General features: G+C 42.6%; 1 protein-coding gene across 6 annotated transcripts in view; it reads left to right on the top strand.

The window, feature by feature from the left end:
- The first annotated feature begins 713 nt into the window (after positions 1-713).
- The window catches only part of FAM105A (family with sequence similarity 105 member A), a 36214-nt gene continuing 16839 nt past the window's right edge, over positions 714-20088 (top strand). The window contains exon 1 of one of the 6 annotated variants that reach the window (XM_017829145.1): positions 714-1888. Coding sequence is in view for 2 of the 6 variants with exons in the window: in XM_017829142.1 (XP_017684631.1) it covers positions 11104-11200 (97 nt within the window). In the remaining 4 variants the exon portion in view is untranslated. Of the gene's footprint in view, positions 1889-11103; positions 11201-12717; positions 12737-12773; positions 12878-14857; positions 14917-15137; positions 15203-20088 lie in introns of those variants that run through there. The other 5 variants (XM_017829142.1, XM_017829147.1, XM_017829143.1 and 2 more) reach the window with 5 other exon arrangements.

The following is a 20088-nucleotide window of genomic DNA, read 5'->3' as shown; positions in this document are numbered from 1 at the left end:
TATAGGGATCAGCATCTCTACTGCAGAATTTATCTGCTTGCTGTAAGAGCCTCTGTTTTCTCTCATTCTGCTCTCTAGGGAATTTTTAAGTATGAAAATCCTAGCCGAATTCCTATTACAATGGTAATCATGATATGGATGAGGCAATTGTAACTTGAAATCTGAGCTCATAACAGCCTTCACCTTTTAACAAAGTTTTTTTCTTCCAGGAGCATGAGAGAGATTCTGGCCTATTAACTGTTCCTTCTAATATTCTCTTCTTTCAAGTAACTTATTGGGGTTTTTTAAGAGCTTATGCTGGGACAATTCTCCATGTTCTTTCTGCCAGGAGTCAAGAAATTAATGTAATTGTTTTCTTTTCCAACTAGCACATTTCTGTGGCCAAGGGCTTGCTTCATAACTCACTCAAAACTTTAGCTTTTACTTCGTTATGCAGAAAATCAAACCTTTCAAGGGAATCTGCATACATAGTGGTTACCAAAACTAAATGATCTAATGGTGTGATCCTAGGGAAGTACTTTCAATGGTTATCTGGCAATTTCATGACTTGCAGCAAGACTCTAAAAGTAGATCCACAATCTTTGCTGAGAGCATTCTTTGCTGCAACTCAGGTAACAGCAGTGGAAAATGTCCTTGTTCTCATGATTTGCAAAGTCATTGTTGGGGGGGGTTGCATTTGCAGAAAGGCACTACACTGTTCCTTGGTTTCCATGTCTGATGTGTCTGTTCCTGCTCAGTAAAAATCTACAGTACCCATTCAGTTGCTATGTGAATGTGTGTGGCGTTGCCTGGATTTATCACGCAGTGTGGGGCAGGTATGGGAGAAAGGAAAACTCGTCATTCACTTGCACACTTTAAGACATGTTCTCCATCTGTTGTTGTTTCTCCGACTATCTTCCTTCTGCCAGATCATCGTATGTGAGATAAGAAAGGATATAATGTCTACGGTGCTAAAATACATTGGCACACATGGATAACGCTGTGCTGTAAGAAGGGGTGGAAGCTGCAGTGGAGTGCATGCATGCTGCAAATACTGCAAAAAGTATGAATGTGGAAAAATGTATAGATTTCTTCAAGGTATGTTGACTGCACATACAATTCTTGGTGGTTCTTTTTTCTGAATTTCAGGGGTAGCAAACTAGTATCATGCATAAAATCGTATTTGCCCTTCCTTTGCTTTCTCTGTAAGTAGAAATACAGCAGTGATGAAGAGAGACATAGGTGGTTATTTGTATGCACAAAGGAAGCTTCGTTTCCTAGGGTCTGCCTCAGAGTTGAATTATGTGGTAGTTCATGGAAAAGAAGTTAAAGCTTTCCCAAAATATGAGTTACTCATGATAACAGCATGACACAGTAACAGCATACGCTTCTTCTTCCTGATGTCTTGGAGAAGCCAAGGGTGCTATGTCCAATTCAAGACATTCAGCAATTCAAAAAGTACCCAAGAAGGCCAAGATAGATGGAGACTGTGGAGAAATAAGTGAAAGAGAGCAGGCAAACACAGAAAGGAGGTGAGTGCACGTGTCTTACTAAGGTGCCACTGGTAAGTTAACCACCTTAGGATTAGCCATGCACAACGCTGGACTTTAACTGTGTGTCTGATCCTGACCACTGCATCAGAGTCTGGAAACCATGGCATGGTTACCTGCGCATGATCTGCCTCTTGATATGGAACTTTACAACAAATACCTAATTTACTCGATGTCTTTTTCTCCACGCTGATATAGTGCTATTTGCTACCTCTTTGTACTGGCTGTAAGTTTTCTGTTACTAGGTCACAACTGGCTTTAGAGAGTGCATTGCCATCCAGCAGTTCAGCCATGAGCAATACGTTGCAGCCAACTTTCAAAATCTTTGGAGCAGGATGGGAAAAGAGCTGAAGAGGATGGTAAGCCCTGGAAAGGATTGGCTTGGAAACACATTTGAATATGTAAAATAGTGATCAATATGTTTACTATAAAAAGTATTTCCAGTAATTTCTGATAAGCTAATGGGTCTAGTGGAGGAAAGATAAGAGTGTACTGAAAATAGATGGCATCCCTCCAAAATAACTCACTGTGTAAGTCAAAAGCATTCCCCTAGAAGTATCTGCCGCTTGTCTTGGAAGATAATATTCCAAAGAGACTGCAGAGATAAAGTTCAGAGAGAGGAAAATATCTTTATTTGGTATTTAATAAAGATATTATAAGTATCTTTGAGTAAGAATGTTCAGGGATAGTCAGTACATGGCCGATAGGCCTATGATTCCTTTTCATCCTCCAAAGGATTTATGCATGGGTAGGGATGGCATTTGTTTGTGAAAGCAAACATTTGTTTCTGTTTGCATGCTGTGACTTTTCCAGTTGTGCGTGGTTAGGTAAGTAGTGCAAGTACTTGATTAAAGTTGAATCTTCCTCTTGTGTTTGTAATGTTTGGTTTTGACAAATAATCAAGAAACATACTTTTCGCTGTTAGTCAGCTGCAAGGGTTGGAAGGAGTAACATTTTACAAGGCCTAAATACTATCTGTTGGTTTTTAAAAAAATGATGAGGAAACAGTAATGCTCTTTCCCATTAGTTCAGATGTGAACGGTTTCTGTACTCCAGTGCTCCACAGAAACTCGCCATCCGCTTTATGAATCTATTCCCAAATAACTTGAGTATTTTTTTTCTAACAATCTTGCCTTTCTAGTTTATAATTTATATCTAATAGAGTGAAAGCTGCACCTGAAGTTGTAAAGGTTTTTTTTCAGAGCCTTGGTATTACTGTACTGTGTAATGCAGTGTTTTATTTTCCATGGTTAAGCTTGCTTGATGTCAAACATTGACTTTTTGCCCAAGTCAGACAGAGAAATACTAACTTCTGCGATGTTACTTGAGCCTCCCTGTCTGTTGTATTGTAGAGGTGCAAGGGAAAAGCTTTCCAACTGGATAAAAGAGCATTAGATGAAGAATACATCTCTGTGGAAATACTGGAGGTCTTCTATAACAAAGTAGTATAAAGATGAGTTGTCTTAAGTATCAACAGCTGTTGTATTTCTCTTTTATGCTGTGGTGCTGCCTCATTGCAGCTATTTCTTGTCAACAAAGAAGTTTTGGGGTTTTTTTGTTTGGGTTGGTTTGGAGGGGTTTTTGTACATTTCTGAGTTTCTCCAGCCACTGTGTCCTAGTTAGAACAGCTGGGACCAGTTCATCACTGTATGGGTGTAACCCAAAACTGTGTATTCTATAGCCTTCCATGCCACTTCCCAGAAACTGTCATCAATAGACCATTTACACCCTCTGCCCAGAGCAGCCTGACTCCTTAGGCTATGAACTGGGTGTTAAGAGGTCTGCGAGATAGGAGGGTGCCCCCTGTCCTCACACCCATTGTGGAACTCCCCGCCCTGAGGGAAGTACTGGGCATTCCTGCCTGAACTGGAGGATATATAATCTTGGAGTCTTGGAACTTTTTTAACCACTCGTGGGATCCAGAGGAAGACTGTAGACCACTGCTCTCAACCAGACTGCAACCACCACTCTCGACCAGACTGCAACAGCACTCTCACCAACAGGTTTTTCCCCTCTCCTTTTACTTTGGACTCAGGGGGCCCAAAGAACACCACTCTGTTCATGCCCCAAGGTGCTGGGTTATACATTTGGGTTTTGTGGGTTAAAACCAATTGTTGTCTGTATAATCGTACTTATTGTATTATTTTATTAAATTGTTATTCTGACTTATAATCTCTCTTTTTAAGTTGGGTTCATTTCCCCTGCCGGTTTACTTTTAAACCAGCACACACTGGAAGTGAAAATGATGTTATTTCATTGTAGAGAAGTGTTATACTGAAAGATGTTACCTTTAGCAGGGATTGCTGTTCTAATCTTTCTGCTGGAGAACACAATTCCCAGAACTCTGTTTGTACCACACTAGGGAGCTCTGCACGAGCTGTTCTCCCAAGCTGTTTACTTGTATTTCTCCACCTTCTTCCCTTCTGTGCATACTTAAAGCTTTCCTACAGCACTCAGTGAGAGGGAAGGCAAAAGGGCTCTTTGCTAATTATGGAACAGTTAAAAATGTCTTTCCGAGCTGCTCCTGGCAGAGAGGGTGTAGAAACACTTGTATTGGGGGAAAAAATGAAGAGATACAAATGGCAAATCCTGAGAGCTGTGTGAGAATTCATGCTCTTCTGCTGGTTGCTTATCCTTAGATATGGTGGTGAGCATCTGACAGACAGGAGGGGTGTATTAAGCACAGGGACACAGGAATGCACATGCCAGAAGGACAGAGCTTTATGTCCAAAGTGCCCTGTCCTATAAACAAAGAGCTTAGGTGTAGAGCAGTTTTGTTGGGAAGAATCTATACAGATACATATATAAAAGATCAAGCCCTTAAATGAGTTATCTATACAAATTCATTATGTACTAATGTTGTTGCCTTACAGTGTTTTAATGCACACTGTATGTCCTGGCCTTCCTTTGAGGTGACTAAGCAGGCGTTACATCCTAAATCTGTCATTGTGATGGGCATACCTCAGCTTCCTGTTTCCAGCAAGACAGTTGACTCCACACTGTGGAACTCCTATATAAGAAGTCAAAACTGCTTTAGCTCTTTGTGACAGTGGTGCTTGGCAGAGCAAATCTCAAACAGTAGTCAGGCGATGGAGGGAGGATGGTAGCAGAGATGTCTGCTTAGTTGCTCTGTGAAGTCCCATCATTGGTTCTGATGAGGAAAATATGAGGAATGACAGCTGTCTAGCATGTATTTGCCATTCCCTCAGCCACACCTAGTCTGCTTTTTTAAAATGTTTTGATTTGTTCCATAGACAGAACAAATCTAATGTTACAGTTAGGTGCAGGGATCAGGGAGAGGACAGGAAGCTTTCAAAAGCTGTAAGTCCATGTATGGAGATCCAGGGTGTTCAGTTTGCAAAACCTACTACCATCTGCAGCTTTAACGTCAGCATTTGAGGCCTCCTACTAGTTTGACTATACAAATATCCCAGCTTCTGTCAAATTGCTCATTTGCAGCTGACATATTGCCACTTAAAAGTAGTGCCTCAGCTCTGGCTGAGCTCCATGTTGGACTTTATAACATCTCTCTGTATTTGTTTATTCAGCATAAATTATTTTACTACTGGGTGTAGCTCTTTATGAAGCCTGTCTCCTGGAGATATTGCCAGTGGAAGGAAGTATAACTATATGATATTTACCTTACCATGATGCTGTTGTAGTCATACTATTTGACTCATGCTTAGTACAGTTTGTTTTAGAGTAATACTTGAAGGTCAGTGGAGGAAGGACTGTTCCTGCGTTCACTTGGAAAAAAACAAATGAAGCAAAGCACAAAGAGTCATCTCCTTGGGTTTTTTTCACTTGTCATACACAACTGATAGCAGACTGGAGCTATGCATTTCACAGTTATGTTAAAATAATTTAAAAAAAATCCAGTAACATTATGCTTGTATGACCTGTAGAAAAGTGCTCCAACATCTTCTGGAACAACTTACAGTAGATGATTCAATTTTTGAAATGTCCTGAAGGTGAGGTATATTGAACACATGAGACACCTGTTAGCAGAGGAGACCCCAAGAGCAAGGCTCTGCAGTGCCTCTGAACTGGGGATCTATATTTAACAGCAGTGATGGTTGTGCATTCTGTTCCTCATTTGTTTCCTGCTGTGCCCCCAGCATGTCAGATTCCTTCCCTCACAAAAATGGAAGTTTAGATGGTCTCCCTTTCATTTCTCCCCCAAGACAATTTGTCATGCATTTTTGCTCTCAGTGCTAAAATCAGTTTATTAACATATGTAGACACCATTTGAGCTTTTCAAACAAAATCTGTAGCATAAGGATCCAATTATGTGATTGTATAGTTAATGATCCTTTTAAATTTAAAACTCCCTGTAAAATTTTACTGGAAGCTTCAAGAGTCTTCAAACTGTCATCCTGAATTGCCACAAAAAGTAGCATTTTTTTGATGTAATGTAAATCCAGATTGTTCAGAGGATATGATTAAATCTAAAAGTAATTTTGAGGATATAAAGGCAGAATCCAAGGCACAGTTCTCTTAACCTTAGAAGAAAGACTTCTGCTTTGTTCTTCTAGTACTATTCAAAACACACACCTTCCTTGTGTAAAATGGATGCAAGAAGCTGAAATGAGGAACCAGCTCCTGACTCCTCTCACTTTTACTAATCATGCTTGGAGTCCAACCTGCCGGGGATGGATAAGACCTTCTGAACTGTGCTGCACTGTCTGCTTTGTGCATACCCATGGGTGGGCACCTGGGATCTCTGCATGCCTGACAAGCTGAGGGAACCATTTCTGCAGGGGCTTGGGGTCTCCTATAGAGAGAGTTCTCCTATATAGAAATCCTATAGACATCTAAAGCCAGATTTCACTGAGACAATATTTCTGTGGTGGAAGGTGGGTCCAGGGAAATTTGCATGTACATATATATTTGAGAAGAAGCCAAAAGGGAACAGATAGAAAATTTCATTTTTACATTTTCAACAGAGGGGATTTTTTTAAAGAACACGTATGTCATTTATTTGCCAGAAAAGTAGAAATCCTAATACCTGCAGTCTAAATAGCAAAATGTCAAAAGGGCTAAGATACATAAAAAAATTACAGAAAGAGAAATCATTGAATCCTTTGTGAGGAAGGTACTGACATCCCCTGCAAGTAGAATTCTGTCTTTGTTGGCACTAACTGCAAAGGGAGATGAGTGCTGCTTATCATCTCAGCGGGGGCTGTATATTCAGCTGAAGAGTCTCCATCACCATGGTATTTTCAGCACATCTCAGTTTTAATCATCAAGCTTCACTTTAGAGATGGAGAAAGCTTCTTAGTTCCCTCCCCCCTTTTTAACAGGTGGTAAAAGGATTTGTTGAAGATAGCATAAAGTTTTGGCAACTGCAAAAAATAGATGTCCATGCTCTGAATTCTTCTGCCATATCCTAATTAAAAGATAGCGATGTCATCCTTCCTTTTGTGTTGTGAAATATACAGTGAAGTATAGCGTATATTAGCTTTGCAGCAGGTTGTTTATACCTGCTAAATGAAGAAGCACATATATTAATTTCAGCTGTAAGCATTGATAGTGATTCTGTAAGGAGATGTGAGAAAGAAAATGGCAAATAGAACCAGGATGTTTATCGTTGCAATTCAGCATAAGCCATCAGCCACACAAAGTGTCTTTCAGAAAGGAACATCTGTTGCTGTTTCTGTTAATCTAAAGGAGATCTAGATCAATAAGCTGCATTATGAAAGGGGGCATGTGCATGCTCAAGCCCTTGTCTCTCCATGACTTTTCCATCAGCACTTTTGTTCCTCAGTGTACAGGCTACTGCTTTCCTTTAGTAGCCTTGGATTTTATATGTATTTCATTTTCCTGCTTGTTACTAAGTCTCCCTCTTAAGAAAATTTGTTCTTTTCACTGATGGCATTCCATGTTTTGGGTTCAAGTGACTATTTTCTCCGAAAAGAATGAGCTCCTTTCTTCCCCTTAGTGACCCTGTTTTGCTGTTTCAGTACAAAACAAGCCATTGCTGATCGCTGCTGCGGTTCTTAGTGGAGGTGGCAGAAAGCAGCTTGCTCCTCCTACTTCAGAAGAGAAGCCCAGGGAAGGAGGTGCTCTCATCATCACATCTTATTCTCAGTGAGTCACTCATAGCACCTAGGTCTTAAAATGCTAGCTTTGGTTTGCTGCTTGCAGTTTTGGCAGTGAAACATAAATATTTAGTCACTGTTGCAAAGCCAGGGACTGACACTTGACATACACACACACAAAAGGCAAATGCCTGCAAATAGGCTGTGTCTTGTTTCTTCTGGCAGTAACATCTTTCAGCACAAAGGAGAAACAGCTGAACTCTGAGCCCCTGCATGTTGATTTCTAAAGAAATAGTATGGACTCTTATTCCAAGTATGAAGTATCTGATTTAAAAAGAATTGTCAAAAAGTAAAGTCCATCACAGATTTTTGTAACAGGCATTCCTCTTCCCAAGGAAGTTGATTCCCTGTGCCCAAACCCAGGCACTAGGACACAATTCTGCACTAACAATGCACTTCATTCTTCCAAAATCCAGAAAGTAGATTGTACTGATACTGTTCCCCCTACTAGTCTTCTGAAGATAAGAAATAATCAGAAAAAGGTACCCCTGGGGTACCTGCATAGGACAGCAACTCTCCTGGCCCCACCTGTCCAGCTGCAGCAGAAGGTTGTCAGCGATAAGGATAATTGTTCCTAAAAGGGTGATTTTTCTTCCAGGTAACAGATGAGATGGCAGGACAACTTGTTAGAGCAGAACAAAATGTGACTGCATGCATTTTGGAGGTTGGGGATGTTTGTAACCTTAGTCTGCTTCTGATAGAAAGGGAGAAAGCATGAAGAAAGTAAGAAGTTGGCTTTAGAGTTCAATAATGGAAATAAAACTGCCTGCAACTCCAGGACAAACTCAGGTGGCCATCTTGTGCTTACAGCTTTCAGATAGCTGGATGATGTTGTGCCACGTCACATTTGGGTTTCCCAACAACCGCTGAAGACCAAGACCTCTCCTATCATTGGTGAGCATGGAAACAAGCATATTGAGCTGTGATGAAGTCAAGTGCAGACCTCATTTGCTACATCTCACAGAACCACAAGGGAATGCCATGGGTAGGAGAGGCAATCTGATAACACCCACTGCAGAAGTGTGGGGGTGGACAAAGAAAATTTCCTTGTCAGCTTGTGAATGTGATAACAGTGCAAATAGGCAGGCATGCAAACACTAACTACTTAGTAAAACACGGCTATCCTTAGTTTGTGGACTCCGTCAGCCCAGGTGGTCACTGCCTCCAACATGCTAAACTCATCATCTCCATTTTAGGTTGCTCTTTTTCATCTCCCCATGACCTTGAACAGACCTCTTAGCTGTTTCTAATTTAAAAAAAAAAAAAGGCACATGGTTTATGTGGGGAATTTATCCTGTATTTTTTGTAACTTAGTCCAGTTCCAAAGCTCAGCTGAGGCTTTCCGGCAAGGAAGGGGTGCAGAAGGCCCTGATTTGTCCTCTTCTCCCTTTTGGAGCCTTTTTTTGCCTGTCACCTAATCCTGTTGGAGCAAAGACAGCATCACTTTCCAAAACTCCTCCAAGTTCCTAGATTCCTGCCACAAAGAGTCTTCAGATGTGCCAGCATTTTCACTATGCCCTAAAGATGCTCACTGAGCTATGGAAGAAATGCAGATCTTGGGCAAATACTCGTGCCCCAGCACAGCAGGAAAGGGAGGTAATCCATGCTTTTCCTGCTTGGATAAAACCTAAAGAGATATTAAAGAGTTATCCAGGTGAATCAGCTATGCTTGGTTGGGAAATATGATATATGGGTTTAAGCATGTGGAAACTGCAAGAAAAGAGGAAGAGTAGGCAGTGCTAAATGTCCAGAACTGTTTCTGAACAGGGCAAACCAACCTACCAGATAAAAAAAATCTAATAAGAAGAACAATAGAGGAATTAGGGTGATCAAAGGGAATTGAATGCAGAAAAGAAAGTTAATTTTCACTGTATAAACTAAACAATTTGCTTTTTTGACTTTTTTTTTTTTTTTAAACACAACAAACAAAACAACAAAAACCAGTGCTGAGCAAGGAAGGCAAAAGAGGGCATGTCCTGTGTTTCTTTCTTCTGTCCTACTAATTTTCTTTCCAAATCTCCCCTTGGAGATGCACTGGTCCTGTAGCCGGCCCACGGGTTTTCCCCCTTCAGAACTATCTTGTTCTGTGAATGGAAACTGAACACAAAGAGACAAAAAAAGCCCATATATATATGCCTATATACGTATAAACGTGCACATGTTTATATATAAACATATGAACACTGTTTTTCAGTGTTCACTTGCTGCCTTTGGATACTTACTGGCATAGAGCCTGAAGAGCATGAGAGCATTCAAAGGCAGAACATTCTTTATGGTTCCTCTCCTCCTTCCTCCATAGTCAATGGTGAAATAAGAAGTGTCTGCAGGCTTGCAGTCATGGAGCCCAAGGCTTGGACTGGAGCAGAGAGAGCAGATTTCACCTTCAGTTCCTGAGCTGCCAACAAACAGAAGGAATAATATAATATAGGTAACAGTTATCTCCCCAACTCCACCTTTCCAAATTTATTTTTTTTAACAAATGCTCCTGATCCAAGGGTGAAAATGAAAAAATAGCATTTTAAAACTAATTTAACAAAAATACTGTAATAAAAGATGTAGAAAGGGAAACCGACATTCTAGTGAGAGGGAAAATGTGAATCAGTAATTGTACTGTTTTTTTTAAAAATCCGCGTGTAACATGGAGGGAGCAACAGTCAACAGAAGAGGAATCTGGCAGGGCAAATGGCTGCTTCTGCCTCTGAAACAAGAACTTGTGGGTATTTTCAGAATGGGATACTAGTGAACTTGTAAGCTAGGGTATTGGGATGTATCTTCCAACAGTGTAATTAAGAGACAATTAATAGTCTGATACTGTAGAGAAACCACTTGTCTCATTTAATTTAAAACAATGAGGAAGGAAAAGGAAAGAATGTCTCGAAGGACCCTTTGCTTATTCCTATTAAAAATCCTGCATCTGTGAAAGTGATTTAACTGTATCTGTGTAAACTTTGCTTTTACATAGCCCAGTCTATATCTTAATATGGAATGGATGCTTGTGTGGACCACCTGTTTGCACTTCACAGTCAGACTGTTCCTACAGAAAGCACATTAATTGCACGAAAGTAATGTTAAAAGCTTAGCTATCAAATGTGACATTGGAGTTGAAAAGAAGAGGCTGTGACCCTCTGTGGACTACCACTAAGATAGAAAACATGGATGGATGGTACATCACAGTTCGAAAATCGGCCTGCAATCTCCATCCCGCAAACAACTTGGAAGATGCGGAGGGAGGTAGCAATGTGACCTTTAGAAATAGCTGAGTTATGCTCAATTTTTTTTCTTGTGGCTTGGATATGGAGAAGCATAGACAGCCTGTGTGACTTTGAAAACTTTAACGGAAATGAAACAGGAAGCCAGATCCTTTCACGGCTTGTTGATCTGTGAAGACAGGCTGAGTCTGTAGAGACCCATTTTCTAACTGCAGCAGAAGTCAGGGGAGAGAAATCCAGCTGAGGGGATACTCTGGAGAGGAGATGCAGAGGCAACATGACAGAAAGGCAAGTAAGAACAAAGACCAGTTCCCTGAGCAAGAAAAGCAAAGCAGAATTAACCACTCAAAGAGAAGTGTCGGTAAGTTCATATAGCTGTGCTCTAAATTTTAGCTTTTCAACAACCTGGTGATCAGCTAGAGAAAAATTCTGTGCTGCTGATCACAGCTGCATGGGTACTACTTTTACCTATGTGTTGGGCTACCTGACCTTGGTAGTAATAATAAATTACAACAAACAAGGAAATGGTTCTTGACTGTTAAAAATGGCCTTGAAAAACTGAGAGGAGGAAGCTCTCACTAGTTCTGTACTCAGGTTTTCGACTTTTACTGGGTTGGATGCTGTTGCCTTTGTCTCAGCACTCCTTTTGAACTGTTTACATTCTTTGGGCCATGGTTATAATCCTGCTTCTCACCTGCAGATGGGAGCAAGAACATGGCAGTTGCTTTGGCTGCTGATTTGTGGGTTTAAACAGACATGGTTAAGTTGTCCTCACATTTATTTAGCATGGCTTTCAGTATAAGCTTCTGCTGTAATTGCTATGCTGTCTCATGTGGGTACAAGCAGAGGGAGGTAGTCCCAGTCATGGCTGCAGCTTGGAAATGCCATGACCTGCAGAAAAACCCAGAGGTTCGTGTTATATGAGAGTTCATAATGTTCCCCTAAAGGAAGAAAATATCATAAATATCCCTAAGCAGTAGAAGCTTATTTGAGTATCACAAACATGTGCCAAATCCCATGACCAGGAAGTCTAGAGGAAGAGAATTAAACTTAGGCTGCTTCCAGTCTCAGCTCTCTGGAGCTCTCCCTTTGTCCCCATGGAACTGCTGCCTACTCGGAGGCAAAGCAGAGAATGCATTACTTCTGCAGAAACCTATTGAATGAATGCTCTATGCAAGGTCTCCTCTAGCTCCCTACATTGTTCTGTTGGAGAAAGTCCAGAGGAGGGCCATGCAGTTGGTAAGAGGACTGGAGCACCTTCCCTACAAAGACAGGCTGACAAAGTTGGGGCTGTTTAGCCTGGAGAAGAGAAGATTGCATGGAGACCTCATAGCAACCTTCCAGTATCTGAAGGGAGCCTAAGGGGAAGCCGGAGAGGGACTGTTTGTCAGGAACTGTAGCGAAAGGATAAGGAGTAATGCGTACAAACTGAAAGAGGGAAAATGTACTTTAGACATTAGGGAGAAATTCTTTACTGTGAGGGGGGTGAGACACTGGAAAGGCTGCCCAGGGAGCTTGTGGATGCCCCAACCCTGGCAGTGTTCAAAGCCACATTGGATAAGGCCTTGGGTAACCTGGTCTAGTGGGAAGTATCTCTGAGCATGGCAGGAGGATTTGGGACTAGATGATCTTTAAGGTCCCTTCCAGCCCTCAACATTCTATGATTCTGTGAGATATTTTGGAGAAATTGTCACTTTCTGAAGCTTTCTGAACCCTTGTAACAGCATGTTTCCAATTCTTCACAGGCTGTAAAATAAACTGCCTTCCAGTTAGCTGCTATTTCCGTTTCTGCCGTTGATCCTGGCTCGGACCTGCTTGCTCTCTCTAGAATTATCCTAGCTCATTTTCAGCTAACAGGAATGGCATACACAGACCGGTCCAACACAGAGTGCAGGAGGTCTGTGTGTTACCTGACTCAGTCTCACAGTGGTGTCTGCATCTGAGGCCAAGGAGGGAGGCAGGTAGAGGCTGTCCCGTCTCGCTGACTTGCAAGGAGGAGAGACAGCATTCTCCTTGAGAAGCCTGCAAATGGAAAAAGGTAGTAGATAGTTCTTCATAGTGACTTAGAGAAGAGGTCCAGAGAGAGCTTAAGGAGGAAGAAAGGGCACAATGGACAGTCTTAGTTAGAAAATTATCCCAAGAGATTTCAAATAAGTGATCTCTGATTGATTGTTTTGTCCCAGGGCTTATTCCCACACAGAGAGGCAGAGGGGCATAGGCCATTCTCCACTGAAGTGCTGAATAAATGCACTGAGGAGAGAACAGAGAGCTGTGAAGTGGGAACAACTCACCGATACAGGGATTGAGCTGCTGTGTTTGTACTATGCATTTCATCTCTCTTCTCTGATGAGTCAGCAGCCAGACAAACACTACCTTTCAGGCCTGTCTGCACAAAGAAATCACCCATTGAATCCTAAGATCATAACAGGTTAAGAGAGGGCAGAAAGAGGAATGCTAAACCATCCAGTGGCACCAAGACTGGCCTGGCCAAGGCAAGAAAAAGGAAAGGGAAGCTGAAGTATATGATAGCTGCAGACAAGATATATCTCAGAAATAAATCCCAGGTACCTTGGAGTCTTTGCAGGTGGATGCCATGTGAGCTATATCCTGACAGCATCTCTCTTAGCTGCAGCTGCTGAGACACAGCTATGTTAAACCACAAACTGCATGTCCAAATGGAAAGCACCAAGTAGCTGATGCTGCAGAGAAGCACAGAGGTGGCACTTAGGAAAAATTTTTTTTCCAAATGGATTTTTTGATGGAGCAGCACACTGTTCTACACAACTGACAGCTTTGGGCCTCTGAAGTCAACTGTTTAGTTTTGCTAATTTTAGCTGGTCTTTAAGCCTAGATTTTCTTTTACTCGGATAAATGTGTTCGTGGCTTTCTGTAAGCGCACCTAAATGAGCGCTTGGCACACAGATATTTAGCAGCTTTTGCCTATTTTGTTCCTTACCCAATTAACTGAGATGGAGGGAGAAACAACCTGATATTCCTGCCAGCAGTACAAATCTCTTCACTGTTTCATGAAAAGTCTTGATTTTTGATCTTCAACTATTTTAATGTCTTGTGATATTTTATGGAAAAATACCGCAACAAACCCAAACAGAACCCAATAACAAAAGACCATGTAAGTTTGTCTTAGCTCTGTATTGGAGCAAATTGCTTGTAACTCTGTAAAAGCTTTAAGTCTTTGTTTGGACCATTACAATTCCTCTGTTTTTCCTGCAATGCCCCTAGTGATATGGAAGAAAACTATTCTTTAATGTGTAACCAGAAAAGAAAGTACAGCAGTATATGCAAATTTTCTGCATACAGCTGGGAGAAATGATAACTGAAAGACTGTTATAAGGAAATGTACCTGGCAAAGGGGAATTTCTTTTTGGATGAATGCATGTCAACTTGTTAATGAGTGAATTATTGAGGAAATCAACATTTAATGAGAAGGAAAAAACCAAAACCAATCAAAAATTTTGAATTCACTGTGTTTGCATTTCATGGCTAGATTTCAGACAGATGCTGATGACGTTGGTCTCCATTAAGGGAACTGGAATCCCTGGAAGTGTTCCAGGCATTTCCATTCCTGAAAGTGTTCAAGGCCAGGCTGGATGGGGCTTTCAGCAACCTAGTCTAGTGGAAAGTGTCCCTTCCCACGGCCCGGGGAGGTTGGAACTAGATGTTCTTAAAGGTCCCTTCCAACTCAAATCATTCTATGATTCTATGTTGCTATAAAATGTGACACAGTGTAGTGTGACACCTGAGCGCAGACTATACCTAACTGATGGAGGAGCGGCAGAGGCTGCTGAGGAAATGGAGAACTCCGCTCGTTTCTTAAGCTGGAAGACAGGCCGAGAGATGAGTGACAAGGGTTATCGCTCTCCCTCGAAACGGGGTCGGGGCCCGCGGGAGCCCCCGCTTCCCGAGCACGGCTGGGACCGCGGGCGGCAGCGGGACCCGGGCCGGGCCGGGCGGGGAGCGGGGCGGCCCCGCGGGATCCCCGCCCCGGGCGGCGCCGGCGTTGGTTCGTAGCCGGGGTTCGGTGCCCCGGGGAGGCGCAGGCGGAGCGCGGCGGAGCGGGTGAGGCGCTGCGGGGGGCTGGAGCGGGGTCCCGGCGGGTCGCGGCGAGAGTTTGCCTTTATTTGTTGTTTCTTTATTTTTCAATTTTATTTTTCCACTTGACTCTGTCGGGGCCGTTTTCCCGAAGTGGCGATACCCGGAAAGCTGCTCCAAAGGTTCTTCGCGGCGGGACCGCCTCGGCTGTGCTCCCCCGCCCCGCCCCCGCCGTGTCGGGGCCGGGGGCTGCGGGCACCGCCTGGGCAGAGACCGGCCGCGGGTCTGCGGGGGGAAGTGCTGGGTGTGCCAGGTGGGTCTGGGTTTCCTTGGGGAACTGGAGTGTCCTGAGTGCAGAATTAGCGCTGACCTGCGTAGAGATCTGACCTGAGCGCTGACCGGCCAGTTTCACATCGGTGTTCGTCGGGGGTTTGGTTGGGGGGTTAAATTTATTTTTTTTCCTTACTGTGTGCAAGACGGTGTTGCAGGCTGGCTTGTATTCCTATCAGAAAGTGAACTTTTAGAAAAAAGGAGATCATAAGTGTGGACATGATTTAGGAGGACTTGCAGGAAGATGGACACACGCCCCTCCTGACCTACCTGCCAGCTGCAGGTAGTCCTTGGCGTCAGGCATGGCAGAACATGAGCCAGCAGTGGCCAAGAAGGCCAATGGCATCCTGGCTTGTATCAGCAGTAGTGTGGCCAGCAGGACCAGGGCAGTGATCATCCCCCTCTACTCGGCACTGGTGAGGCCACCCCTCGAATCCTGTGTTCAGTTTTGGGCCCCTCACTACAAGAAAGACATTGAGGTGCTGGAACATGTGCAGAGAAGGGCAACAGAGCTGGTGAAGGGTCTGGAGCACAAGTCCCATGAGGAGCGACTGAGGGAGCTGGGATTGTTTAGCCTGGAGAGAACAAGGCTCAGAGGAGACCTTATCGCTCTCTACAACTACGTGAAAGGAGGCCATAGGCAGATGGGGGTCAGTCTCTTATCTCAAGTAACAAGCAGTAGGACAAAAGCTTCAAGTCGCACCAGGAGAGGTTTAGATTGGATATTAGGAAAATTTCTTCACTGAAAGGATGTTCAGACTTTGGAACAGGCTGCACAGGGAATTGATGTAGTCACCATCCCTGGAGGTATTTAAAAGATGTGTAGATGTGGCACTTGGGAATACAGTTTAGTGGTGGACTTGGCAATGCTGGGTTAACAGCTGGACTTAAAGGTCTTTTCCAACTGAAATGATTCTTCAGTTCTGTAATCTCTTATGTCACTGGAAAGTGGTCTTTTAGGTTGAAGATACTGTGCCCTGCCAGATTGCTTTTCAGCTGTACATTATGTGGCATGTGATATATTTCTGCTTTGATGGTTACTGATCCAGCTCTCATTTTGCACTGCCTTTCGTACTAAACCAATTTGTTTTCTTTTTGGAGGAGCTGTACAGATTGTATTCAGCTTATACTTTCATTTTCTGCACTGGAGAAAGAACCAGATTTCTGTGGTATTTAGTAACTGATTTTAAGCTAGCATGCTGCTGACTGCTCCATTGCTAATATGTGCAAGTATTATTCCCAATTCCGTCCTTTGGGCCACTCCAGTTTCTGCAAGTGATGAAAGAAGGAGGCAAAGTGTGTGAAAGAGGAAGAAATGGCAAGCTCAGAACACTTCTTTGTAATCATTGAAGTTTACTCCTTTAAGAATTTAATTTCTTTACTAGTGGGCAAATAATTTAATTAGAAACTGAAGGAGAGTCCATACAGTAAGAGGAAAAGATGCCATTTTGCAACAAGGGCAAAACATGTAAGGGTGTTAGAATTGGGTTTGAAGGGCAAAAGCAGTATGAAATTGCTAGTCAGCATTTAAATCTAAATGCTTTTATGGATAAGTATCTGTATATGGATTTGGAATTCTAGGGGAAAAAATTAATTTTTGTAATTCTGGGATTTTTTGCCATTTTTGGATGTAAGGTTTTTTTTCATTTTGTTTAGCTGTTTGGAACATGTTGCCTGCCTAGATGGAGTTCGTTTCCCATTCAGCATTAAGATTTTCTCTCCACTTTGTTTCTTAGGTACAGCTTCCAGGTTGAATCCTCTCATCCTGTCTACCAAGGATAAGACAACAAGCATTAAAGGGTTTTTCAACAGTGTATGCAATTTTTCTTGAGCTTAATGTCTGAAAATGATTGGCCTTGCATGATTACCCAGGCAAATGAGTTTGAGAGTTCAGAAATACCTCTGCTGCACCTCCTGACTCTGCACGGCCTGAACCATCAGAGTCACGGTGCCATACTGTCCTAGGGGTGATGAGTGTGGTTATAATTTAGTTGTTTTGAAAACACAGGAAATAACTATTGCTCAGGAGTCAAAAGGTTGTATAATTACGCTGCTTTCATTACACTTGCATAACTAATTTGGGTGTGATTAGAATGGCATAAACTTTACCTTAAGGATCTTCTTAATCTTCTCTTGTTTTAGGCTGTGAAATTATTTTTTTTTAAAATTACCATTGGACCACATAGGTTGTATTGTAATGGCATTTTTATTCAGGCAATCTGACTTCTAAAGAAGTTATAATACTCTTTAAAGTCAAAACTAATCTGAGTTGTGTCTGACATCTGACCCTGAATCACTTCAGGATCTGTTTTCTGCTTTGAGGGAATTTTGGAAGGCACAGTGAACACACGGCATCCTTTCTGCACTCCTGGGGTGATACAGCTGGCGTGGTGGCAGCGTGTAGCAGTTACAGGGAACTTTGCCCATGTAGTTGGTTGCTGGGATTCCCAGCATAAAAAACACCAGTTCCTCAGTGCATGGTTGCAGTGCTGTGGATCAGACACAATAATGTTGTACCTTCCAAAAAGACAGAGAAATAGGTATTTTTTAGTGAAAATATCAGCATTTCATGACAGAAAACGGTCAGGAGTTGTATACTTCAGGCACAGCAACATAAAGGCAGTCACTGACAGTTTTAAGAGGGAAGTTTGTCTCTAGGGATCTTATACCAATTCTGAGGTGCTAGAGGGAGTTTAATTTGTATATAACTGAATTTGGTTTGATGGAAAGTCTGGGTTTTTTCCATGAACACTGTGACTCATGGTTGGACTATCTGTTGCCTGATAACAGAAAAGCATGTAAAGGTTGTGCCCCAGCATAAGTGAGGACAAAAAGGAAAAAAGCCCACTTCTTGAGAGGGCTCCAGTGAAGGCATACTTTTTGAAATACTTCAAAACTTCTGCAGGCTACTTCATTAATTTTCTGAGAAATGTTTAAGTCAGCAGCTTTTAGTTTCTTTTTAGCCTTGTTCTGCGCTTTTATCTTCTTCCTATTTTTTCACTGCTGAGGAGTAATACTGTACATTTTTGGTATCCTCAAAATCCAGACTCCAGTGCTTGGGATTTCTCTGTATCCTGTGAGGAGGTGCTGGAAGCTCCTGACAGAGAGGAGATGTCTCTAGCTCCTGTTCCCATGTTACCAGTGGGAACAGATGCCGCTAACACTATGTGTGTGCGGAGGGATGTGGAAAGCAAGGCAACTTGTGCTGCCCATACTTTTCTTTCAACAAACATTTCTCTGAGGAGAAACCTGTAGACTGAGCAGAAGACTCATGTTGTCTTATTTGAGCCATATTGTGTGAAGGTGGAGGGCTAAAAATATGGGATGATGTGGCTGTGTATGCTCAGTCTCTAGTCCCTTCACTAGGTCTACATGTGATCTTCAGCAAGACCCCATCTCAGATTCCTTGTCCATAATATGTTGTTGAGGTTTTCTACCTATTTTGAGCATTTAGCATTTGTGTTTCCAGGGCAGGGTCAACACATTGGGTAAATGATGCTATGAAAGCGGGAAATGTGTACCTTAGCATTAGACTAGTGCCTTGATATGATACAGTGGGCATGAGGCTTTGACTGTCCTGAAGTCTGCTGCATCTGTGCAGCAAAGAAGCATCAAGGCAAAGTGCTTGTCACTACCCTCAGGTGAGCTGCCACCAGGTAAATCATAGAATTATAGAATGGTTTGGGTTGAAAAGGATCTTACAGATCATCCAGTTCCAATGCCCCTGCCATGGACAGGGCCAGACAAGGTTACTCAAAGTCCCATCCAACCTGGCCTTGAACACTTTCAGGGCTATAGGGCATCCACAGCTTCTCTGGGCAGCCTGTTCCAGTATCTCACTACCCTCGCAGTAAAGAATTTCTTCCCAATATCTAATCTAAACCTGCCCTCTTTCAGTCTAAGATCATTCCCCCTTGTCCTGTCATTATATGCCCTTGTATAAAGTCCTTCTCCACCTTTCTTGTAGGCCCCTTTAGGTACTGAAACGTGCTATAAGGTCTCCTAGGAGCCTTCTCTTCCCCAGGCTGAATGACCTCAGGTCTCTTAGCCTGTCTTCATAGGAGAGGTACTTCAGCCCCCTAATAATTTTCACAGCCTCCTCTGTGGACCTTGCACCATTAGGTCCATATCCTTCTTATGGTGGGGGCCCCAGAGCTGGTTGTAGTACTCCAGGTAGGGGCTTGGGAGGGTAAAGTAGAGGGGTAGAATCACCTCCCTTGAAATGTTAGCAAGGTTTTAATTGCTGAGTTTGTGCAAAATCAGTCTTTCTGCAAACTTAAAATATTTGGTTCGGGTCTGCCTGTATGACAAAGAGAAGCCCTACCTGTTTTGCTCTGTGCACAGCACCACACCATGTGTGTGCCCTGTTGTGTTTGTCTGGGAGCAACCTGGGGATATGTTTACTGTCCTTCAATTCTGGTTTCATTTTGTATCACTTCCTGTGCATGAATTTCATCTGTGATGTGCTTGCCAAAGGCTGAGGCCTTAAAAATAGGGGATTTCAAATAAATGTAGAACTTTAGAAATTATTACTGCTAGGTTCCATGATAGACACTATTCAGTACTCAGTATTTAATTTTCTTAGAAGTTAAAGTTGTGCCTCTGCAAAGTGCCAGCCCCTCAAGAAGAGCTCGATATGCAGGGTTACACTTAACCATATTCTACAGGGCTGCATGATTAGTATTTTATGTAGACCTTGCTACATAACTGTACAGTTTTTAGGCAGTTTGTGCAAAGGCAGAGGTGTCAGGGAGCTGTGGTCCCTTGGTCCCTGCAACCGATGTCTAGAGTGCTTGAAACTTCTCTTGCATCCAAATGTCTGTAACAATACCAACTGTGCATTAGCAATAATAATGATGATGATGATAA

The sequence above is a fragment of the Lepidothrix coronata genome, unplaced genomic scaffold (assembly GCF_001604755.1).
Source record: "Lepidothrix coronata isolate B3197 unplaced genomic scaffold, Lepidothrix_coronata-1.0 Scaffold158, whole genome shotgun sequence".
NCBI classification, from domain to species: Eukaryota; Metazoa; Chordata; class Aves; order Passeriformes; family Pipridae; genus Lepidothrix; species Lepidothrix coronata.
This window is presented reverse-complemented; position numbering and strand designations above follow the sequence as displayed.